General features: G+C 36.7%; 3 protein-coding genes across 4 annotated transcripts; 2 read left to right on the top strand and 1 right to left on the bottom strand.

The window, feature by feature from the left end:
- Positions 1-4,830: 4,830 nt before the first annotated feature.
- Positions 4,831-6,076, top strand: LOC143631947 (transcription factor LAF1-like). The gene is made up of 3 exons (XM_077100560.1): positions 4,831-5,029; positions 5,280-5,409; positions 5,587-6,076. The coding sequence occupies exons 1-3, from the start codon at positions 4,894-4,896 to the stop codon at positions 6,071-6,073; spliced, it is 753 nt and encodes a 250-aa protein (XP_076956675.1). The 5' UTR covers positions 4,831-4,893; the 3' UTR covers positions 6,074-6,076.
- Positions 6,077-9,085: 3,009 nt separating this feature from the next.
- LOC143631955 (uncharacterized) lies at positions 9,086-16,645 on the top strand. 2 transcript variants are annotated; one of them, XR_013153461.1, is made up of 6 exons: positions 9,086-9,296; positions 9,368-9,490; positions 14,058-14,095; positions 14,172-15,171; positions 15,318-15,370; positions 16,345-16,645. XR_013153461.1 is itself a non-coding variant. In XM_077100566.1 (4 exons), the coding sequence occupies exons 1-4, from the start codon at positions 9,123-9,125 to the stop codon at positions 15,127-15,129; spliced, it is 1,293 nt and encodes a 430-aa protein (XP_076956681.1). In that variant the 5' UTR covers positions 9,086-9,122; the 3' UTR covers positions 15,130-15,185. The 2 variants fall into 2 exon arrangements, 1 of the variants encoding a protein (XP_076956681.1); XM_077100566.1 differs by lacking the exons at positions 15,318-15,370; positions 16,345-16,645 and having other exon boundaries at positions 14,172-15,185.
- Positions 16,634-24,573, bottom strand: LOC143631954 (protein SHORTAGE IN CHIASMATA 1). The gene is made up of 7 exons (XM_077100565.1): positions 24,316-24,573; positions 22,790-22,870; positions 22,625-22,690; positions 21,185-22,408; positions 19,786-20,250; positions 17,505-18,884; positions 16,634-16,950 (listed from the first exon to the last, which is right to left on the bottom strand). Exons 1-7 carry the CDS (start codon positions 24,571-24,573, stop codon positions 16,873-16,875), a joined length of 3,552 nt encoding a protein of 1,183 aa, XP_076956680.1. The 3' UTR covers positions 16,634-16,872.
- Between the last annotated feature and the right edge of the window lie 520 nt (positions 24,574-25,093).

Here is a 25,093-nt window from a genome sequence, read left to right as displayed (position 1 = left end):
GTCAACAAGAGTGCGGGAAGTGATGTAATGCCCCAGCTGGCTTTTGATGACGATGGGGCCTTCTCTGCTGGGGCCTCCTGGCACTCGCGGGAAGCGCACCTCAGCTTCCTTCCACGCACATGGTTCTGTCACTCGTCTTTTTCTTCCGCCGACCTTGCCATGAACCATGTTGATGCTGATGTCGACGGGCTTTCGTCCGTTACCTCTGTACCGGTTGTCATTCCTTCCTCCCTTCCTGATTGATGCCACGAGATGTGCAAGTCTTCCATCCTTGACAAATGTCTCAACAATATCCTTCAAGGATGTGCACTCTTCAGTACCATGACCCTTTGTCCCGTGGAAATCACAGGATTTGCTTTGATCCGCATTAGGTTTCTGCCGGATCAATGGGGCTTTTGGCCATGGCAATTTTTCCGTGGCAAATATCTCCGTGACGCTCTTGGTGAGTGGCGTCCACCGGTGTTTTCGGTTTGAAGGGTGTGTGTTGTCCCTTCCGCCAACAAGAGGGCGAGAGCTGGATGAGGTGTCAAAGTTTACCCTTGACTGCCAAATACCTAGCCGCCTCTTTTTGTTCTGCCGGGCGGTCCTAACGTTGTTCTCCCTTGTCCTCTGCGTGTAGAGGTGAGTACTCTGGGGAAGATCTCTTCCCAGCTGCTTCTCCGTCTCGGCGAAGCGCTTGGCTGCCGTCATGATGGCATCCCATGTGGATGGCATGCCGTCCTTACCCGTCAATGTGCGGATAAGCTCTGGGTACTCGGCGCCCTGGATGAAAGCTGCGCGAACAAGATCTTCACTTACGTTGCCCAGACTCAGCTTCTTGGAGTTGAAGCGGGTGATGAAGTCTAGTAAAGATTCATCCTCCTCTCTAACGCAGTTGAGGATCGTCCACTGCTCTTCAGTATACTTCCTCTGCTGGCTGAAGTGCTGGCTGAACTTGTTCTGAAAGTCCGCCCAGTCATATATGTGGTGGACCGGTAAACGATCGAACCATGCCCTGGCTGCTCCGACCAGAGTCATCTGGAACATGTAACACCACGTGGGTTCCGTCCAGTTACTGACGGTAGCCCCTGCAATGAACCTGTTCAAATGGTCGTCTGGGTCGGATAGACCATCATAAGTGCCAATGTTGGACATTTGTTTGGCACTTCTCGGGGCAATTGCTTCCGCAATGTCCCTTGCAAATTTTGACTTTCCTGCATTCGTAGCAGTTGGTCTAAAGGTTTTGAAGAAGTCACGCGGGTTTCTCTCCGCATTTGTTGGTTTAAAGGCTTCCCCAAAACTCCTTTTTGGCTGGGAGTCCGTTTCCTTACGCTTCCCTTTCGCCTTATGGCGAGGGTTTGCGTCGGTATCGGACTCCTCCCTCTCGTCGTCCGAGTACTCGCCCTCGCTGTTCATAATGAGGTGTTGGCGAGTACTGCCGAATTCGTCAGCCTGTTGAACTGAACGCAAGCGTTCGTCCAATTCAGCTTGGAACTCTTTCTGACGTGCTTCGGCCCACGCCTTCACTTGATCTAGTGTTTGGCGAGGAACCCTCGTTCTTTTTTCCAGCTGGGTATCGGTGAACCCCAGTGGAATATTTACTGCACTTGCCCCGGCTTGGGTAGTCGGGGTAGTGTTCGTAAGGATTGTATAACCGCCGGTGTTCCCCCCAGTTGCTGGGGTTGTTACCGGGGTTTCTTGGTCGGTTACCGGCCTTTGGACCGGAGTAACGTTAACCATTTCTTCAGAAAATTCGAAAAAACTAAATTAGTTCTAGCTTTTATGCACGGATGGCGCCAATGAAGAAACACTAAGTGAACCCTGGACAGATTATAGATAATCTGGGGGTTAAGTAATGTTTCCCACGAGAATGAGGTCCAACAGAGACGGTTGTTCTTCAGGGGACCTGCAAAACAAACACCGTAAGCTCGTCACTGAGAAGGGGGGGGGTTCCTCCTTGTGACCACCCTCCGGCGTGAGAATCAGACTAGATTGCTCTGAATATAAGTGTATATTAAGAGATTGCTAGATAACAGGATAGCAGATGATCTTACCATTCCAAGATGTTGGAGTATTTATAGCCGAAGGTAGGTTTCCTAGAAGGTACAGCCGGCTGAATAGTATTCCTGTTCTACCAACAGTGGACTATGCACAGGCCATACTGGTTGGTGGATAGGTTACGGCCAACAGTAACAAAGTCGGCTGCACTATTCCACCAACTGTAGATTATGCACGTCCCACCTACTGTGGATTATACGCAGGCCATGCTGGTTGGTGAGTAGGTTACGGCCAACAGTAACACTATTCCACCAACTGTAGGCTGCGCACGCCCCGCAGTAAGGGTTGGTGAGTAGGCAGCGGCTAATAGTGACAAACAGTACTAGAGGGTGCTCCTCCTCGTACTGTTGTCGGTGAGCTGTCACCCTGTGATTGGCTCATGGGCTGTTCTGGTCAGATTGTCTGTCCTATCCATACCTTGGTAGGTTACAGAAGATCTTTCAGAATCATACGGACTGGCTCATTTTGGCGGGATTGTTCCCGCCTTGCTCATTCCTTCATGTGACTACTGAAGTATCTATTGTCTTGTGCGTGTAGCCCTGCTGTCTGCGGGTAGCCTTCCCTGATGGCTTGTATCCGCAACTGCGGGAACAGGCGGGGTACTTCACCATTGGGAGGCTTTCCCTGCGTGTACAGCTTGCGTACTGCGCGTAAGGTTCTCTGAGCATGGTGGGTCCTGCGGGAGCAGATGGCCTTTGCGCAGACGTCCCTGTTCAAGGTGAGTCTTGGGGGACCAACTGGGCTCTGCTGGGACCTACCTCTTCAATAATACTACAGAAATGAAATTGCATTGAAGAATAATATAATAAAACAAGGAAATAACATGAAACAAAATTACAAAAAAAGAGAAGGTGAAAAACAACAAAGCGGGCGTTGGCTAAGGGTTTCTATTAACCGGAGGTACTTTAAAACAGATTTCGCGCTACCCAAGTGAACCCGTATATCTCCCATGATACAATAGCCGAAGTAGTGTGTACTGCTGGGGTTAACCTTGTACACAAACTATACCTGAAACAAGAGTGACGAGTTCGATTGCCGGAGCGAACATCTTGAAAATGAGTTTGGTGAATATATTTGTGGTGTATGATCAGGCGACTTGTATGCATGAGTCTTCTTGTGAATTGTGTCATGATAGCTGCTCCATAACGCCTTCTACTTATAGCGACAACCAGTATTGACTCATCATACACTTGTAACAGATCAGCGCTGTTTATCAAGGGTGATGACACATAAGTCGGTGACACATCACTGTTGATGACAAGTGTCACGCAACAGACCTGTTTCGTTTAGGTGTTGACAGGTAGCGTGCTGATTCATTGCTGACGATGATAAGTGTCTCAATACCCAGTCCCACTACACAACAAAAATACTAAGGCGACTCTTAAAGTGTGCTATCAAAGTGCCATATTACGCACATCTCCCTAGCTCGTACTCGTGCGTGTACGCGTCGGGTGCTCCGCGTATTTGCTAATGCCACCAAGTGTGTCATGTCATACAAGAATATAATCTTATGAGCCCTCCTCTTTATAAAGGGCTCACAAGTTTATCATTCTATCAGTGTGGAATGAACCCATTTTCCATTTAACCAATGCAGGATAAACCCACTTTCCAAAGTTTACATTCTCAAACATACAATTTAGAGTATCGATTTTACATTCATTATTACTCCAACTTGGAGACGTTAATTAACTAATTAGTTAGTAACACACTAATATTTAATTTTGTCCAAAATCTCCAACACAATTTATATGTGTTGCCTGGTGGAAAATGGCAATGACGGGTTGGTGTCTGATTTGAATTTGTTAGGTTTTTAAAAATCGGGGTCAGTTACTAATTTATAATTTGTTACATGGCATCTCACGATAATGATGGATCGGTGCCTCAATTGAATTGGTTTTGGGTTTTTAAGGTAGGGTCAATGCATGATTTGTAGGTTGTTTTGTGGAGACAAAATGACGGTACGTAACAGATATAAGGCCATAGCATCCTTGACAAGAGGCACATCTATAGAATTATGGTGACATGAGCTACACGCCTACAGCTATGCTTGTGACACACGACCATGATGAATGAACACTAGAAGTCAAGAATCCTAAGTCTATAATGTCATTCATAATAACAAAGACCCTATAAGGAACTTATGTGTATTATTACACTAAAAGAATCATATAAATGTGATTATACTAAAAAAAATCAATATATTTCCCTCTCATGTCCGGTTGAATAATACGTTTTTATGCCTTTATCATATATTTTCTCTTTCCTCAACTCACAGCCACTTTTAAAATATATTAAAAAATTATACGATATGAAAGTGTAACCCCAAATTTAACTTTCTCGTATAACATATATTCTATCTTCTCTACTTACAGCCACTAATAAGCATAAGCATAACATATAATTTATAAAGCTCGCTCACATAATTATCGGGCATAGGCTGAGAATGCTCTTAATCAACTATATGTAATAATAATCATAAATATGAAGTAAACCTTATAATTTCCATCTCTTAATTATTTAGTGAGAACCGAAATAATGCTTAACTAATTCATTGTATGCAATATATGAAATGATAAATGTTATAATAGTAAACACATCTTAAAATTGTGGGACATATATATACAAAATACGTGCCTTGAAAAGTCCAGTTTAGACGTTGGAAATTAATCTATATTAGTTTAACTTAAAGTCTTCGTATGAACCTTTATTTAATTCTCGTGGGGTCTGGTAGCAAAATTTAAATATTTAGATAATGCGTAGACGGCCGTTGGTCTATTTAAATTCCAAAGTATATAAAGTCAGTTGTTCATAACATCATCCATCATCAAATTCATTCCCTCATCATTCTCTGGAAACATGCGGTGCAAGCCATCAGAGAAGGCAAAGTTGAAACATAAGAAAGGGTTATGGTCTCCTGATGAGGACCAAAAACTAAGAGATTATGTGATGAACTATGGTCATGGTTGCTGGAGCGCTGTCCCGGTTAATGCAGGTAACTTAAATCTAAATGCGTTTGTTTTCCAACCGTAGATTTGACTTTGACTGTGTTAGTGTTCAAGTCGATCTCCGCTGTATATAACAGTTGATGGTTAATACAGGACTGCAAAGTTAAATTTAAGAATGCGTGGCAAGTGAATTAATATACTAACTGTAAAACTAGGAGCATGCATTGTGATTCTGTTTGGTTTTTGTTTTGGAGCAATATGCGTATGGATCCTGATAGTTTATACTAACACATTCAGGACTGCAAAGGAATGGAAAAAGCTGTAGATTAAGGTGGATAAACTATCTTAGACCGGGGTTAAAGAAAGAGTCATTTTCTATGCAAGAGGAAGAGACCATCCTAACCCTTCATGGCATTTTAGGCAACAAGTAAGACCTACTCCAATGGTGCAAACAAAGGGCATGGCTCTCTCTTCACAATGGACCGACCATAGGCGTGGACGAGAGAGCCCTCTTGTTAGCATGCACTAATCATTTTTTTATTTTCATTTAAATGCATTTAGTGGCAATAAAAAGATATCATTTTAATCATAATTATATAATTAGGTGGTCTCTAATATCACAACATTTGCCTGGTCGGACGGATAACGAGATAAAGAATCATTGGCATTCTTATCTTAAAAAGAAAATGCCAAAATCAGAAGATCTTGAGGATCAAAGCAAGCCCGAATGCAAGAGCTCCAACACAGGACATACAAAATCATCATTTACACGAAACCAGAGTTTTGATTCATCAGATTTTTCGAAAAACAACAAACTACCCAAGATTTTATTTGCAGACTGGCTTAGCCTGGAAGAATTCCATGGACATGAGAGGTTAGTGTGCAAGGATGAGATTAGCAATGGGTCAAACTACCAAGATGCCCATGTGAATGGTATGCTATCAAATGAAGGATTCACATATAGTAGTGAGACAATCAACTGTCTAAGTAATTATTCAAATGACGATATCTATCATACCCAAATAAATCCAGATCAAGCTTTCAATTTTAATGGTGGAGATTTCAACATTGAAGAGTTCTTGTATATGTAAGGAGGGAGAGCAACAACTATGCAATTTAGCAAAGTGACTGCCATCCATCAATAATATCTTGTATACGTTTATGCATATAATTTTTATGTATATAAAGAAATCCATCACCGGCTATTTCACTATTAAAATTATATGTTTCCTACGAGAAATTTCGATGACATGTGATATGACAAGTTATCGATGAAATTCGTCATCAGAAAATTACCTGGCCCCCGTTGTTTGAACAATTAAAACAAGATCTTTCGCTACAATTGCCAAGTAAGATTTGTTCAAGAAAGGAGATCCTCATATGTGAATCAATGAACTTCATAGCAATCTCTTTTTCCGTGCTAAAAAAATACACTTTATAAAATTTTGTGACATAAGTTACATAAAAACAAACAATAATGGCGATGCATAAAGATTTAAGATAGTTCTGGTGTCAAGGACATATCACCTAAGAGCCTTATGAACTAAATTGTTAACTTTCTCTCTCATTTTCACATAAAACAACTAACTTCTCCAATAGATCTGTATATGGTGAAAAATCGATAAGTTTTCCCTCTCTTCCACATCTAAATAGGCCCTCCCTATCCCTCCCATCACATTCGTGATTTTATGAGGTTGACTAAAATCAATAAAGGATGCAACTATCAAACCCATATGTGTGTTTTTGTGTGTGTGTGTTGGGGGGATCCCACTTTTATCATAACTTCATCGATAGTGATTGTGTTCACTAGGGTTGACTCATTGTTGAGAAAAATAAGTAATGGCTTGACTCATTCATGGACAAGCCACTGCATTTGGTCTTGGAGTAGCAGCTTTGCTAGATTTCCTTTAATGTTGTCTAGCGACAATACTTGGCATAAACCGTAATGCGTACTCTATTGCAATCATAGTCGACCTGTAGACTATCAACAAGCTAAATTAATGAGAGCTCTCCATTTTGAAATCAAGCAATCTGGTAGCTCTACTAAAAGGGGCGGGGAGCAACGTAAGAGCGATACGTAGGATTTTATGGTAGACAATTATATAGATAGTCCTATGGTAGACAATTATATAGAGGGTTGAGTTATTCTACAAAGGCCAACAAAAATGAGAAGTGTGAGAAGTCATAGTTGATTGGCATGTGTCAAGTGGGGAACAAAGGTAAAAGGGTATAAAAGTAATAGTACATATTTTCTCTCTCCACATGCAAGTCGAATGTCAATTCCCCCATCAATTTAAAACGCCCATAATTTTTTCATGCAACATTATTTTTTTTTTAAATTTCACCACAATAACAAGCGTTTTTTTATCTTTAATATGAGTATCACTTTGTTATATAAAAATTAAAAAAAATTTCGTCATTGTGTCTTTCTGTTTGTTATTGTGTTTTTTTTTTTGTCATTATGTCTTTCAAATTATCCTTATGTTTTTTTTAAATGCTAATAATATGGTTGTGTAATAATAATATGTAAATATAATGATAAAATAGCAACAAATTATCTAATACATAAAACACAATGATTAATGCATATTACACAATTACATGAAACGTAATACACAATGATGAATACATATAACACAATTACCTGAAACGTAAAACACAATGGTGAATACATATAACACAATGACATGAAACGTAAAACACAATGAAAATTACATATTACACAAGGACATGAACGTAATACACAAGGACTAAAACACAATGATAAGTAGTAAGACAAATGATGAGCACAAAGACACAATAATAAACAAAAAGACACAATGACGTAATCTTTGTTTTAATATTGCTATATTTAATATGAGTATCAATTGATAACACAATGACCAAAATCTATAACACAATGCATAGAAAAAACCCAATTAAAAATCATAATAAACAATTAATAACACAATATAAAAAACTCACTAATTTTTTTTTATTTTTATATAACAATATAGTACTCATATTAAAGATAAAAAAACGCTTGTTATTATGGTGAAGTTTTTTTTTTTAAAAAATAATGTTGCATGAAAAAGTTATTGACGTTTTAAAATGGTGGGGGAATTGACATGTGCCTTGCATGTGGAAAAAAAAAAGTCAACAAAAGTGAATTATTACCTTTATGCCATTTTCATTAATTTATTTTCTTAAATTAATCTCCACCATTCAAATATAAGATCAATAGATTAGATTCAGTATCACTCTTCTCAGTTTTGTTATCATTTGTATTTTAACTTTACCCATATTTAATGAATGATAAAATGAAAAATATGTTGTTGGTGGGAATTAAACACAATGCTTTAACTATTTTAAAATGTTTGTGACTTACCAACTCAACTAGGATGAATTGATGTTAACTTTTTATTTTTCTTAACTAGTATAGATTCACAACCTTCCATTTTGATTTCTTTTAAAATATAAATACAAAATATTCTTACTAGTCTATGTATTTTAGAAAATTATTTATATCTTATAAATCCATAAGATATGTTATTATAGATATTATTAAATTTAACTTTTTTGTTTACTTATTATCGATCCGTGTTATATTAAAACAAAAAAAGCGCATAGAGATATAATTAAGATTTTTCAATTGATAGATACCAAACGGAAATACATATATGATACTATTATCGCATGACTTCTTAATTCGATAAGAGGCTAATAATAAATCTAGGTTACGTGTGTGTATTAACACTTAAGTCGAGACTTCATGCTAGATTTTAAGGGTTCATCGTCGGAAAGCATCCATAACAGATTAACAGGTATGATTAATTGCTGATTAAAATTATCCTCCTAAATCTACATTCCATTCTTATAAATCAACCCAAAAGGTATATATATTTTATGAAAAAGTTTGATCCAAAAGCCAAATTGTAATCAGAAAGAAAGGCCCTCTGAAAAAGTGGATCGTGATGTAAACAAGTGAAAAATGCTCAAATCAGGAAGACGGAAGAATCAAAACAAGGTCAAAATCATGTTTCAAGCAACACAGGTATTAATCATATTATTATTCATGTGCATGTATTCACAAAAACAGAAAATCATACGTAATTTACCTGTGGGTGATTATAGGTGCCAAAGATTAAAGGAAAAGGTCTGATGTTAGCTTTGATTCCGGCAGATACCGGAAAACCGGTGGCCAAACTGAAGAGAGTTCCAGTAATTGATGGGACTTGTACATGGGAAGAACAGGTTTATGAGATGGTTAAATTGGTTAAGGATCAAAAGACAGAAGCCTACAAAAACAAAATCTATTACTTTAGTGTGGAAACAGTAATATATTTATTTCTGAAAAAGGGTTTATTGAATTTTGTTGTGATGTGTTTGTGGGTTTATTCTCATAGGGATCTTCAAAATCAGGGTTTGTAGGAGAAGTGGGAGTTGATTTTGCTAACTTTGTGGATATTGCTGAACCTATTCAGCTTTCTTTGCCACTAACAACTTCAGACAATGGTGCAATTCTACATGTAAGTTTTATTTTGCGCTTATTATTGCCACTATGATCGAGTCGGGTTGACGATGTTGTAAACGAGTTGGCGTATTGCAAATGGCTTGACGGGTTGTAATCAAGCTGTAAATGAGTTCAACTAGTTGGAGAGTTGTGCACTGGCTATAGCAAATAAGTTAAACGCGTCCTAAAGAGGTTAACCTTATAAAGTATTTCTTTTACTTCTTTTATTCTAAAAACAAGTTGACGGGTCGACCTTTTTACTTAAATGTGTTTAGCATGTCAAATCCGAACACGACCCATTTAGATTATCTAAATGAGGTTGTAAATGGGTTATAGCTTGTCGTAAATATGGGTTGACTTGTCTGTAAATGGGTTAAGATGATTGTAAACAAGTTGTATAAATGAGTTAAACCTGTCGTAACGGGTTGACCTTATGAATTAGTTTTTTTCACCTCTTTTAAGCTAAATTTAAATGGGTTAAGAGGTCGACCTATTTAATTGAATGACTTAAACATGTCAAACCAGAACTCGACCTGTTTATTAAACGATGTTGTAAAAAGGTTGGTAAATGGATTGTAATAAAGTTGTAAATATGTTAAACTAGTTTTCAGATTATATACGAGTTGTATAAATAGTTGACTCTATAAATTAGTTTTTTCTTTCTATTTTTTACCTTTTTAAGCTAAATTTAAACGGGTTGACCGGCCAACCTGTTTAATTGAAAGGATTAAACATGTCAAACCCGCACGCAAAACCCATTTATCTAAACGAGGTTGTAAATGGGTCGCTGTGTTGCCAATGGGTTGACGGGTTGTAAATGAGTTGAAATCAAGTTTTAAAGAGGTTCAATTGGTTGGAGAGTCGTAAACAGGTTGTAACAAATGAGTTAAACAGGCCATAAAGAGTTGAACTTATGAATTATTTATTTTACTTTTTTATTCTAAATTTAAACAGGCTGACGGGTCAATATATTATATGAACAGATTTGAATGTTGTAGAAATTTACTAATACTGTAATATAGAGGTGCACAAATCGGGTTCAAATGGAAAACCCGAACCGGTTCCAAACCGGTTTTTTTACACCGGGTTGTAAAATGGCACCGGTTCCAATCAAGAACCGGTTCGGTTCCCGACCCGAACCGATGCCCAGATATGCGAACTTTTAAGAACCGGGTAGGGTATGAACCGGAACCGGTTTTTACGTAAAAACCGGTTCCACCGGTTTTTTTTGAAATTTAAAAATTAGAGCCGTTAGGAACCGGTTCCAACGGCTATATAGCCGTTTTTGACCGTTGGAACCGGTTTTTTAACTATAAATAGGTTATTTTCTTACTATGAATAGCAAGGTTTGTTTGTTTACTTGTTAAACCACTTCCAAAACTATAAAACACACTCCAAACCACAATTAACCTTAAACCGACAACAAATGGCAACCAATGATGACGTTGTTATGGTGATCGAAACAACAAGATGCCCCGATGTTTGGGTTCATTACGATTTGTGTCTCATGACCGACTCACATGAGTTGGCACGTTGCAAATATTGCTCGAAGTTTCTTAAAGCAGGGTCTAACTCGACATTACGAAAACATACGAATAAGTATTGTCGAGAGAAAAGAAGATTGGAAGCTAAAAAAACGGAAGTGGGAGAGTCGTCCGGCTCTACAACCCAAAAATAAGTATTCCCGGATTAAAACGACGGACTTTGTTTTTTATGTTTTAGTTGTTATGTTTAGTATCGTTTATGTTTTAATAATGTTTGTAATAGTTAGTTTTTAAATAAATAAAATGTTCGTCGTTATTAAAAAAGTAACAAAAATTAATCATGAGTAAAAAAAGTAATTATAATAAAACAAATCAAAACTAAATATTAGTTGAACAAGTTACAAATAATTTTACCAAAACAAATAATTACAACTCTTCTTCGTCTTCATTCTCGTCTTCACCCTCGTCTTCGTTATCGGAAGAAACCCCGTCCTCCGCCTCCTCATCATGAATATGACGCTCTATTGGTATTTCGTCTTCAAAGTTCGCCTTGTGTTGTACACGATCCACCGCATCCAAATGGTCCTTTAGGCAAATGCAAACCTCTAGAGACTCAGGAGTTAGTTTTGTTCTTCGCATAGATAACACCCTCCCACTAAGAGAAAAAACCGATTCGGAAGCAACCGTTGAGGCTTGTACGGCAAGCAAATCACGAGCCATGGCGGATAGAATGGGAAATTCGTTTTGTTTACCTTTCCACCAAGCCAACAAATCAATATTGCGAATTTCGTCGACCGTTGCGCCCTCAACATAGTTTGCTCCACTATATCGACCAAGTTCGCTACTTGGTGTGTTTCCTCTTTGCCTCTTAGATGCCGATTCACGAATCCCATTCATCAAGTTTATAAGTGGGTCATTGCACGGCCTACCAGTTGTTTTTTTCACAAAAGACGATCTCGTGCTTGGACAATACATTTGAAAATAATGGTCATAAAGGTCTTGAAGGTTTTTGTTGAACTTGTCCTTCGCTTCCGTCGACAACTTCGGGTCAATCTCGTGCATACCTAAGTTGTCGAATATTTCCTCAATCGTTGTTTCAACCCCATTAACATTCCAATAGGGGTTTAATGCGGCGGCACAAGTAAAGACCGGCGGTATGATTTCAAAATATTTTATGAACTTTTCTTTCATCACCGCAACAATATTTTCGAAGAGTTTGTTCTTCTCCGCAAAGCTTTTAAAAACACAAGACATATAGTACAATTCTTGCAAAACCCAACAACTAGTAGGGTAATAGACTCCCGATAATTTTGTTGTTGACTTTTTGAACACATCAAGATACTCCAACAAATAACCGACTTGGACCCAAACACTTTCCGGAAACATATCGGCCTCGCGTTCTTCAACAAGATTGTTATGAAAAGCTTGTAAAGTTTGGCGTTGGGCAAAAGCACACTTTAACATATGACAAGTTGAGTTCCAACGGGTTGGAACGTCCCAATTCGGCCCCAAATACTTTCTTTCAACCGACTTGCAATAGTTCTTATATTCAAGATGTCTTCTTTTACCACTTTTGAAGACATCTTGTAACATAAGTCTAAAGTATTTTAAATCATCACAAATGTGTTCATTGTCAAGACCTATTTGAACAACCAAGTTGATGATATGTGCAACACATCGGACATGAAAAAAATCCCCGAAACAAGGTGGTGAATATTTAATGATAAATTTTTCAGCCGCCTTAGTATTGTTTGAAGCGTTGTCAAACGAAATCGAAAATATTTTATTTCTCAAGTTGTAAGTCGTTATAACTTCATCAAGTAATTCAAACAATTTTTCGGCGGTATGTGGGAACGGGAAGTTTTCAAAAGCGATGGTGCGTTTCATCAATTGCCATGTCACCGGATCAACCCAATGAGCGGTGACACATATGTATGATTCGGGCAACCCGTGTGGTGCCGACCAAACATCGGTAGTTAAACTAACCATGGCTTCTAAAGAATGAAAAGACTCGATTAACTCTTTTTTAGCACACTCCCACAACCTGATACAATGACGTCTTAAGGTAGTACGACTTACATGTGTGTATCTCGGTTGTAGAGTTTCGCGAATCAACGACGTCAACTCCGGGTCATCAAAGTGGTTAAACGGCAAACCTCGTTGAATAACGAACTTTGTCATTCTATCTTGAACTTGAGTCGTGTTGTAACGAAATAGTGTACCATCTTTACCCAAGTCAATTTGATCGGTCGCGCCAATCCCTTTCAACGCCTTGCAATATGGCTTCTCGATGTGCTTTCTCAAAGTAGAGTTGGAATCGTGCTTTAATATTGAACCACATAGTTTGCAACGAGCCTTTTGATAACCTTCGTCATCCACAATCAAATCCCAATTCTTCCATATGTCTTGGTTGCGGTTATGGTTGACTACCGTAACAACCCTTGGGTCCTCCGTAACAGGAACGGGGGCAACAAAAACACTCTTCTTAGCCTTGTTGTTAGTTTTTTTGATGGGTGCCATAATAATATTTAGTTGGATGGTCGGGTAAATGAACGGGTTTGCTAAAGGAGTAGTATTTTAGTTTGTTTTTGAGTTTGGTGGTGAAACAAGTAATGGAAACAAGTTATATATAGGTTTGGGCATCAAAAACCGGTTCCAACGGCTATATTACCGTTGGAACCGGTTCCAACGGATCTATTGTCTCAAAAACCGGTTCCAACGGCTATATTACCGTTGGAACCGGTTCCAACGGCTAATTGGTGTCTAAAAAACCGGTTCCAACGGCTATATTACCGTTGGAACCGGTTCCAACGGCTAGTTTGACTTTTGTTTGACCCTTCAAAAAAAACCCGTCGGAACCGGTTTTTCCGGGTACGAACCGAACCGGTTCCAATTAAGAACCAGGTAGGAACCGGGTTGGAACTGGTACTGACATACAAATAGGAGAACCGGGTACGATTTTCGGGTACAAAAATACCCAAACCGGGTATTGTTCCAACCGGGTTGGAACTGAAACCGGTTCCGGTTCGGTTCCACCAGTTAGGTTCCGGAACCGGTTTTTTTGTGCACGTCTACTGTAATACATGTAACATGATACAGGTTTTCGTTCAAAAGATGCAAAGAACAGATGAAACAAGGTATAAGTAGTGTAATTACTCAATCTATTCATCTAAACATCGATTTTATGTTGAATAAATTTGAGGGGAATTTTAGGGTTTTCGGAGAAAACGAGTCTCAACTGTCTGAATCATTCAGATCAAATAGTCAAGCAAGTGACAGCACTGAAAATGGGAACTCAAACCGTGTGAACAAACAAAGATCAAGCACTGACTGGTCATTCGGTTCTCGTTCAGACAGAAGCATGATTGATATAATAAAAAGCCCGGATTACAACTACACTGAATCATCAAAAAATGAAGTACACATGTTGAAAAGACGAGCAGAATTCTCTGAGCTGGAATTAGAGTCTCTTCGTAAACAAATCATTAAAGAGAGTAAAAGATCACAAGATTTGATGAGAAAAATGAGTGAAATAAAGGAAGAGTTAAATCATGAAAAGAGTTTAAATAAAAATATTGACGATTTGCATGCTCGATTAGAGGTTGAAAGGAAAGAGAAGGAGGAGTTAAAGATTCATATTGAAGATATGTCACTCGATTATAACTATTTACTGCAAGAAAATAATGATATGGATTCAAAGTATTTAACAAAAATTAAAGAATATGAACTTCAGATTAAGAGATTAGAGAAAGAATTAGAGGAACAAAGACATGAGTTTGAAGATGATGTACAAAAGCTACTGAAAATCAAAATAGACCAGGAGGAAAGGGTTGACCAAGCGGAAGAGGCTTTGAGAAAGTCAACGTTGATCAATGCTGATGCGGTTGAGAAGTTAAAAGATGCACACAAGCAAGAAGCACAGAAGCTTTGTGACCAAATTGATCAAATGGCATTAGAGATTGAAGCTTCTAAAGAACATGGAGAATGTAACTATAATTTGGAGAAATTTAATTCGTTAAAGAAGGAATCGACGAGTTGGAAAAGCTCGGTGAGTGAAAAGAATGTTATGATTAGAACTTTGAAGTTGGAACTGAAAATGGTAAGAGGCGATTATTGTGCATTGAAAGAAAAGTTGTCGGTTATCGAATCCGAGAAGGGTAATTTACAATAAGAGGTTTCTAAATTAGAGAAAAAACATCAGAACCTGGTTAGGGTAAATATCCATCAGATATCAGACATGCATTGAACATATTCTTAAAAAAATTGAAGTTACTTTAAAAATATATCTTTCTACATGAATAGCACAAATTCAGAATAACTAGTATTAAACTCACCTCGTGATTGATCTTCAATATGCAGCAAAGTAAAGTAGCTTGTGATGTCACCAATGGCAAGCATGATGAAAGCAAAAGGTACACATAGTTAACTTTGAAAAATGTGTGTTTGACCCATTTACTTATAAATCGGTTCACTTAAAAGAATGGGTAATAGGGTTATGATCTATCCCATAGTGTTAAACTGCTTGAAAGTTGTCATAAGTGTACTTCTAATGTATATTACCTTTAAAGGATTAGATTATTATTGAAATAATACAAATTTTATAATCATATTTTACACGTTAATTATATATAAACTTTGGACAAAAAGTGTTAACCCGGCCCAGCCCATTTCGGCTAGAGTATAAACGGGCCTGACCGAGCTCGAGCTCGTTTCAAGTTCTATTTTTAAAGCTCAACCTAGGCTCCTCCATTTAGCAATGTTAGACGTTTGACTTTCATAGAAACGAAAATGAAACCATATTACTTTGGACTAAAAGGGTTATTTTGGCCAAATCACGCAATCGTAGTTCACTCTACAATTTTATATATAACATAATATATATTATTTAGTTCTTTTTATCATAATTTTCTATAAATATTTATTATATTAATATATGATCAATAATGAAAGAAAAATTATATAAATTATGGGCTCGTCTTGAGCTCAACAAGTGAAAGCTCAAGCTCGGGCCCAGGCTCGTTTATTGAACTAGCTTATTTTTAGATTATTAATAAAAGAATATGATTTTTGTAATCATATTTGATAGTTGATTCACCATCGTACTTAGTACATCCCACCAATAGCAAAACTATGGTAGGGTCTAAGGAGGGTAAGATGTAGACAGCCTTACCTCTACCCTGTAGGAATAGAGAGGCTGCTTCCGGTGAGACCCCCGGCTCGAATTTGATAGCTGATTGTATATATAAAAAAAAGTTCAAATTTTGGACAACAAGTGTTAACCCAACACAGCTCGTTTTGACCCGTACCAAAGTTAGTCATTTTGATCCATACTCATTTTACTGCATAAATATAAACTAAAAGACTCTTGATCTTTTATGCTTTCCAGCAATGAAGGAAGATGCTATGAGTCAATGCACATTTTTAAATATAGTGAGGAGCAAAAACTGAACAACTTATTGTGTGAAATATCATCAATGGATGAAAGGAACAAACACATGGAAAATGAGCTGAAAGAAATGCATGAAAAATATTCAGAAGTAAGTCTTAGATTTGCTGAGGTGGAAAGTGAAAGACAAGAACTTGTAATGACCATACGTAATCTGCGAAATGGTAGGATGAAATAACACTATTCTAGATGCATAGATTTGTAGCAGTTTAGACAAGGAAATAAGATAGGTCAAGGACTCAATAACAGATTTAATTCAACATTATTTGTTTTAAACATGTCATCTCATGGAACAGTTTATGCCATACCAACATTTCTTTTATGATCAAGTTGAAAAATCAGTGAGCGATCAATAGTACCCGTTACAGGTTTAAACTTGTAATAAAATCAACATATTCAGATGATGAACTGATATCTAAACAGGTTTACCTGTCCTTCATTCTCAATGATGTAAGATTAGAATCTTCATTACAGAGTTTGATTAGCCTTATCACTCCAGATCAACTTGCTTTGGCCCTTGCTTCCATTGGTGACAAAAGTTAACTTCTGTCACATAAGTAAAAACAACTTTTAGTTAGATCTAATACACACACACACACACACACAGACCATCCAAGGTGTATTTTTAATAAACTCCCTGCATTTTATCAAAAAGTATATTACTATCAAAATATCATAATATCATATTTGATTATTACAAAATAAAAAATTGGAAAAAAAAAATTCACCTCAACCCAACCCAACCTGTTTCAACCCAAACCCATTTCAACTAGGGGGGTGAAAAAAAACCGAAAAAATCAGAAAACCGAACCATATTGTGAATTTTCAGGTTTCAGTTTGGTTACCGATTCCACAAATCTTGTTTACAGATAATCAAATCCAATCAAACAAACCGAATAATAACCGGTTTAATCGAATAACCGAACTGAATAAATCGGTTTAATCAGTTGGATTTGGTTCGGTTGACACATTTCTAATTCAGATAAGTTCGGTTATCAGTTAGGGAAATAAAAAAATCAAAACCGAATAAACCAAAAAACACCCCTAATTTCAACCCATTAAATAGAAGTACGGCTGTACAGACTGTACAGATAACGCACCCTTTTTGCCCTCTTATCAATTGGAGTCCATGTCTGTGATAAGGAAGGTGCTGTCTGTACAACTTTTGATGAACTTGGTGGTTGTAAATGACCTTTTTGCGCTTTGTGTTCCATACTTTTCACAGTACTGCCACTCGTGTACCTGTAGAAGTCGAGTATAGACGGGCTTTTCCTCTTTCTAAACTTTGCTGAATTCCCCAAGGACCCAAAACACGGGGCAGATGGTATGTTTGGCATAGATTGTTGTCTCATCCTGCTCTTTTCCTTCATTCTGTTAAGAAAATCTATAGTCCAAGGTGAATTATTTTGTGGTTGATCAGAAGATATGGCTTTTGATAGTGGTGTGAAATTGTTCATTAAATCTGTTTGTGAATTTTGTATAAATCGTTGCCTAAAAGATTCACATATATTTTTGGCGGGAATACATGAATCTAAATCAGAGTTAATATCAACAGTTGGAGAAAAAGTTGGCAAATTGAACCACTCAGATGACATAGCATCATCATCAATGTCAATAATTTCCCCCTTATTAATGGGCATATGCACTTTCTTGCGTTGACCAAATGATGTCTCGGTCAAACTAGGATGATCCAGCACCATACGGGTATCAGATCTTTGATTTTTACTAAAGTAAATCCCATCAATGTCAATAATTTCCCCCTTATCAATGGGCATATGCGCTTTCTTGCGTTCACCAAATGATGTCTTGGTTAAACTAGTTTGATTCAGCATCAAACGGGCATCAGATATCTCATCACCTTCTGAATTCCAAAATCTATGTGAATCAATGGTTTTTGGAGGGTCCCATAAAACATCATTAATATTCTCAAACTGGAACATATGATCCACAGGCAAATGTTTTGTCTTGGGACTCTCGTACTTTCTTTTCTTTTGACCATGGTCAACCTTAGGACAACAATAGCCGGAATCATGACCAGAAGACACTGAAGAACAACAATCTGTCGTTCCGGATCTAGAATCTTCTCTCTCTCCATATCTGCACAAAGCACTAAATAACTTGATACTTGCTTCTGGAACAAGGTACTTTTGCAGAGCACAAACCCTTTGCTGATGTGGCATTTCAAAAAAGTCAACAAGTGTTTCGACAGAAGATAATATTGCAAGAGCCGAGTGTGGATTGAGTGAAGGAAATTTGGATAGAAATGATTCTGCTAGGGATTCTGATTCAGGCATTTTATGATATTGAACTTTAGTGGACTTTGCAGCATGTGTGATACAGTTTAATATTATCTCATCAGTTGTCTCAGATGAATATGAATAAAAAAGTTGCAAGTCAATTCCTAGGCTTGCTGCTGCAGCATATAGTTCATCTGATGATTCCATTATTCCACCAATGAATCCCACTTCTCCTTCAAATATCTACATAAGTTTAAAAGCATAAATACATAAAAACAAGAGTAAATTACAGATTTCTTTATTTATTATATACCCAATTGCAGGTTAGATCCTTAGTCTATATTAACTACACTGGACGTCCTTAAACTAATGGCTTTGTAACACTTTTAAGTCCTTTACACTAACTAGTGTTAGAACTTTCAGTTAAATCCATGTTAAATGAATAATATGCCCTTACCTATTATACCTTCTCAAATGAAAATAAATATACGAAGAAATAAAACTCTATATTGAAAATTATACTTTTTATCAACTAACTAAATAAATTTAGAACAAGTTATAAAATAAAAGTCACGAAAAGAAATGTAAAAGAAAGACAACAAATCAAAAGAAAACGAAACAATTATAATAAGTTTTAGTCCTTCATGGGTAACAGTAAAATTGCCATTTCAAAAAAGTAACTGAATTTTCTAACGGCAGTTAGTGTAAAGGACATAATTTGTTACAGAAGTTAACAGAAAGGATGTTCAGCGTGAATTTTGAAGATAAAGGATGAAACCTGTAATTCTATATAAATGTACAGGATTTTCCAGTAACTTTGTCTTATTTAATTGAAACCTGTAATTCTATATTAAAGAGTAACATTTAATTGAAAGGGAGTAATAGGTAAGGGCATATTGGTCATTTGACATGGATTTAACTGAAAATTCTAACTAAGGACGTGAAGTGTTACAAACCCCTTAGTTTAAACCTTTAAGGATGTCCAGTGTAGTTAATAAAGATTAAAGAGCTAGTGTAGTTAATAAGATTAAAGACCTACTCTGTAATTGGATATATACATAAAGGATAAAATCTGTCATTTATGCTAAAAAGAAACTGTTGATTAATATTGGATAAACACATATGACTTTAATATAATGCTTACCAGAATACAGCTACTGAGAGAAAAACTGAGTGATGTTAAAACATTTGCTGCAATATTTTCAACACATGAAGGTAATGAAGAAGCTCCGTCTAAAGAATTTGTCTTTTTTCTAATGTTGTTGATGTCATACAACACTAAACAACTTGCAGCACTAATTATAACATCAACTGGCAGATTTAGATCCCTTTCAACAACCTGTATACCTTCTTTTTCCATTGCAAGGATCTTCTGGTATGTGCTTCTTCTGGAAATTATCATATCTGTTTCACCATTTAGGGTGTTCACAATTATAGGCATGTTTGTGTCGACCTTCTTTGACTCCATAGGTAAGCGTGGTTTTGGTACTTCATTTGTTGGTTCTGAAGATATTATGCTATTCTTTCCCTCAATCTGTGTAGAATGTAACGATTCTTCAAAGTTCTTGCTGCTCTCGTTTGGTATTGAAGTAGAATGAAAAACCTCTTTCTAAGACAAATCAAAGACATATTCAAATGAGGACGAGTAATTAGCCATCAGTATTAATATTAAAATTGGTTCAAACCAGTGGCGAAGCTTGGACGAAAATGCCAGGGGAGGCTAAAATTTTCGGTCAAAACGGGAAAACTTACACTACAAATAAAATTTTTCAGACGAAAAATGGGTAAATTTACACTATTGTGCAAAAAAACAGGGGGGGCGGGGCCACCCCTGGACCTCACTATACTTCAACACTGGTTCAAAAGAAAGAAAATTGATTATCACCAATTATAATTGGGTTCAAACAAGTGCCAGATTACATAAAAATTAGGCTTGTAAATGAACCGAACAGGCCTGAACAAAGCATATTCGTGTTAGTTCATTTAAATTTAACCGAATAAATGATTGAAAGTGAACAATTAAACGAACAGGGTTTTCTTGTTCGTGTTCATTCATTAAGAAAATGAATATGTTCGGGTATGTTTATGTTCGCTTGTTAATAGTATAAACGAACGGTTTACGAACTAACACAGATGGACTAATATAACTCAGCGAGCACCATTTAGAAGTAAACTGAATATCAATCTATTGTGCATAAAGAAATAACAAAATTTCACTAAACTATAACAATTGATATCTTAATTACATAAACTACACTAAATCATGATGGTCCTAAAAAATTAAGTGAGTGTATGAACGAACGTTCACGAATATAATTGAACGAATGACTCATGTGTTCATGTCTGTTCATTTAACTAAATGAACAAAAATAACTGGTTCATGTTTCTTCCTTTATTAAATAAACGAGCATAAACGAACTACTCGCCGAACAGCTCACAAACGGCTTATTGAATTTTCGGTTGTTTACAGGCCTAAGTGCCAGAATACATAAAAAGTGCCAGAATACATAAAAATTAAACTTAATGCAAAGAAAAAACTTAACTGAACGGATCTCGTTCTCCATGCTCTGCTGCTGTTTTCTGCTGATATCATGTGTCTCAATTGGGTTGTTCGCAGATTTTTGCTTTTTTGCATAAGCAGCCTCTAAAGGGTTTAAGAAAAAGTCAAGATCATCAAACTGTGAAATTGATTCAACAAGCTGATGACTCTTGTTAACCTTAGTTCCAACTAAAGCTTCTCCACTTTCCATCTTCTTGCATATTTGACTTGAGTCAACTCCATCAATAACCGCATTCTCCATCAAATTTCCAAACATTTCTAAGTTCAGTACCTCAGTGTTCTCTTTGGTCTTCTGCTCATTTGAACATGCATCAGATAAAACAAACTCCAAAACCACCATTAGACTATCACATGACTTGATGTCTGCATCCATGTCAGCATTTATACAATAAGTATCTATATCTTCAAACATTTTCAAAGACGCGTGTTTACCACGACTGCAAATATCTTCCTCTATTAGATGCCAGTTCAAGTATATGTCATCTGAAATAGAGGAAGGCTGCATCTTCAACTTTACAAATATTTCCTCAACAATCAATTGTACTGACAATATCGTTTCATGATCAGAAATAATAGGAACAGGGAGTGAGTTGAAAGAGTCATCCGTTAGAACAAGTTCATGTGTGACAATTAACTCATTGAAAGTGATTAACGTTGTGTTGCCAAACATCTCTTCACAATGTTCTACTTCACTTATAGTTTCAGTGTCAGAGAACACTTGAGAAAAATGTGAAGTGTTTATATCAAAGAACTGAAACTGTTCAAATGCAAGTGGGCTTAACAGCTGTTCTATGGCGTTTATTATGTACTCTGGATCAAAGTTCACACATGGCACCTCTGATTTATAACATTCGAGTGAAGAATGATTTAAAAGATTTTCCGATATGTCAAATTTCATGGAAAGCAAAAGCTCCTTGGAAACACATGTGAGTTCATCTTTCTGCATCCATTGTTGGACTTCATTGGTTTCAAATATCATATGTTTGTCATCAGATATATAGCTGTTAATTCCCAGACTGATCTCGTCTACTTCCAAAAGAGGGAATGATCTAAGATCAGAAGATATTTGGCCCTTAACCGAATTTCCATCTTTAAACGAATCGGATTTATGTTCTTCCTGGATTTCTAAATGTATATCTTCAACAGAGAAAATTGCCTTGTGAATATCCATAAGTTTCTGCACCTCAATTGAAGAATCAAAAAGATCCTGTGAAAAAGTTAACATCATAAGTGAAGCGGCTCTAGAGCTTCAGCACAACGAAAACTAACTTTTCACTTTTGATGACAACTAAAATTCAGAGAGCAACTAATTATGCAAAAGATAAATTGATAACTATTTATGCAAAAACCTAAACAAAGAAGAATTGTATGGACTAGTTCTAATATCAAAATCATAGACAAAAAAGTTAAGTGAACTTCATACCGTAGGGAATTCTGCAGCTGTAACTTCAAAGCAAATCTTCTCTTCATGCAAAAGGCAAGAATCTTCCTGCAGGCGATAGAGATAAGCAGATAATAAGATATATGGTTGCATGTACATGGCGCGTTCGGTCCTTAAGTAATTAATACACAAATTAACTATGATTACCAAGGATGTGCAAAGCTCGGGAGTTTCAAATTCAAGCAGTGTAAAATTGGCGTTAGCGGTACCATCTTCTTTGATTTTCTCCTGCACAAGCATATACCATGAGTTAAGAGGTTACCACAGGTATAAAAAGTGATTGAATAATGAGATAAATCTATCAATACTGTTAGAAAATTTAATTTCTCAAGCTTTCTAGCACAGATGTTGCTGATTCTCCTGGTTTATCTCATCACATGAAACTAATCTAGAAATTTATACTTGCAAAGAACGGTAACAGAGGTACTTAATACACCAATACATAACTTAAGCACAATGAAGCATAAGATTGTCAATGGATGGAAATGAATCCATGCTATTTTGTTAGTTAATGTGTTTAATTCCAATCGCAGAGTACAAAATCCAATATATCATATAATCAGTCTGCGTGATTAACAGCAACAAAAGCTAACCGCAAAATAAATACTTTACATAGATGCCTAAAACTTCAAGATCACTAGTGTTAAACTGCAATACAAAAGTTAAACCTATATTGTAAGACTAGTTTGCATATAATCTACTGATAGTCTCAGATAATAAAAATTCCTACATTCAAAACTCCGTATCAGAGTTCCTAGTAAGTGACCTTCATGAAATTAATTAAAGTCAAATTTTGGAATCCTACTTGCGATTACATTTACACTATATATCACAGCAAACAATGATCTTCGTAACAATTAATTTAAAAACAACATTCTACATTGAAGGATTCTAGAATTCACACAACATTTCTAAACAAAATAGCATATGAACCACTAATTATTCATACACGTACACCAAAATTATAACAAATAACCTAACTAAGTGACGGAAATCTACTTGCGATTACACCAGATATCACAGCAAACGATGATCTTCATGACAATTAATTTAAAATCAACATTCCGCATTGGAGGATTCCTAGAATTCACAAAACATTTGTAACCGAAATAGCATATTAATCACTAGCATATGCAAATTAAACTCATTATAAGCAAATTATTCATGCACGTACACCAAAATTATCACAAATAACCTAACTAAGTGATCGATCTCGGTACTTTGTAACTCATCATAGCAAGAAATTAAATTAAAGTCAAAATCTGGAATCCTACTTGTAATTACATTTACACCAGCTATCATAACAAACAACGATGTTCGTAACAATTAATTTAAACTCAACATTCCGCATTGGAGGATTCTAGAATTCACAAACGTCTCTAACCGAAATATCATAAGAATCACTAATAGATAGCAAATTATTCATATGCGTACACCAAAATTGTAACGAATAACCTAAGTGACGGAAATCTACTTGCGATTACGCCAGATATCACAGCAAACGGCGATCCTAGTAATAGTCAATTCAAAGTCAACGCTCCGCATTGGAGGATTCTAACATTCACAAAACATTAGTAACCGAAATGTCATACGAATCACTAACAGATGCAAATTAAACTCATCATAACGAATGACCTAACTAAGTGACGGAAATTAATCTACAAGCTCGTAACCTCTTCAGTCGCAATTGGCTGATCGATCTCCTGAGGAAGAACGTCGGATAAGAACTTGCTGAGCGATTCGTTGACGGAAAGCCTCGAGAGTTCTGGTGAGACGGTGATGGAACTGAGTAGATCGAAACACGAGATGTGGTCGAAGATCAAGTGATCGGCGGAGGGAAGGTGAGGAGGTGGAAATGGAAGGAAGTCTAACGACGGAGATGCGACGGAGGAGGAGGAGTTGAAGAAGTCGGTCAGGAAGCGAGTTCTCATGGCGGAGAGTGTGAGCTCAGTTGTTCATATCTTTTTGAGCATCTAATTAACCGATTTGCCGCCCATGTACCAGGGCCACCTTTACAAAAATTATATATTAATGACACATATTTGGCAAAACTAGCGAATGGCCGGAAGCTGGAGGGCGGTAGCTTTTTAGATATATTTAGGTGTTTGGCAGAGTAGCTGGAGCTTTTAATAAAATGTATAAAATGACCAAAATGGACATAACTAAAAAACATAACGGGAAACGTAATCTCTCACACACACACACATATATGTGTGTGTGTGTATAAGGTTTTTCTCAAATAAATAAAGCATGGTTATTTTCTATTAAATAAAACATAGTCATTGGCAAACAGTCGAGAATAAAATATAATATTATTAAATCATTATTGTCGTGTATTCCATATCAAAGTAGCAATATTGTTGCGAACATGTTTCATCTCATTTGTTGTTCCTTCAAATAGACCGTTGGTGCTTGTGTCATGGTTACTAACATCATGAAGTTCATCTCGTG

This window comes from Bidens hawaiensis, unplaced genomic scaffold (assembly GCF_021521415.1).
Source record: "Bidens hawaiensis isolate Kalapana, Puna unplaced genomic scaffold, B.hawaiensis_p1.1 tig00006295_1, whole genome shotgun sequence".
NCBI lineage: Eukaryota > Viridiplantae > Streptophyta > Magnoliopsida > Asterales > Asteraceae > Bidens > Bidens hawaiensis.
The sequence above is the reverse complement of the archived record's forward strand: the minus strand, read 5'-3'. Positions and strand labels throughout refer to the sequence as shown.

Coding starts and splice junctions, on each gene's coding strand:
- LOC143631947 (XM_077100560.1), top strand. CDS start 4,894: ATGCGGTGCAAGCCATCAGAGAAGGCAAAGTTGAAACATAAGAAAGGG. Junction 5,030..5,279: donor CGCTGTCCCGGTTAATGCAG/GTAACTTAAATC, acceptor TAACACATTCAG/GACTGCAAAGGAATGGAAAA. Junction 5,410..5,586: donor CATGGCATTTTAGGCAACAA/GTAAGACCTACT, acceptor TTATATAATTAG/GTGGTCTCTAATATCACAAC.
- LOC143631955 (XM_077100566.1), top strand. CDS start 9,123: ATGTTAGCTTTGATTCCGGCAGATACCGGAAAACCGGTGGCCAAACTG. Junction 9,297..9,367: donor ATTACTTTAGTGTGGAAACA/GTAATATATTTA, acceptor TTATTCTCATAG/GGATCTTCAAAATCAGGGTT. Junction 14,096..14,171: donor CAAAGAACAGATGAAACAAG/GTATAAGTAGTG, acceptor GGGGAATTTTAG/GGTTTTCGGAGAAAACGAGT.
- LOC143631954 (XM_077100565.1), bottom strand. CDS start 24,573: ATGAGAACTCGCTTCCTGACCGACTTCTTCAACTCCTCCTCCTCCGTC. Junction 18,885..19,785: donor CTCTCAGTAGCTGTATTCTG/GTAAGCATTATA, acceptor AAACTTATGTAG/ATATTTGAAGGAGAAGTGGG. Junction 16,951..17,504: donor TTGATAAGAGGGCAAAAAGG/GTGCGTTATCTG, acceptor CTTATGTGACAG/AAGTTAACTTTTGTCACCAA.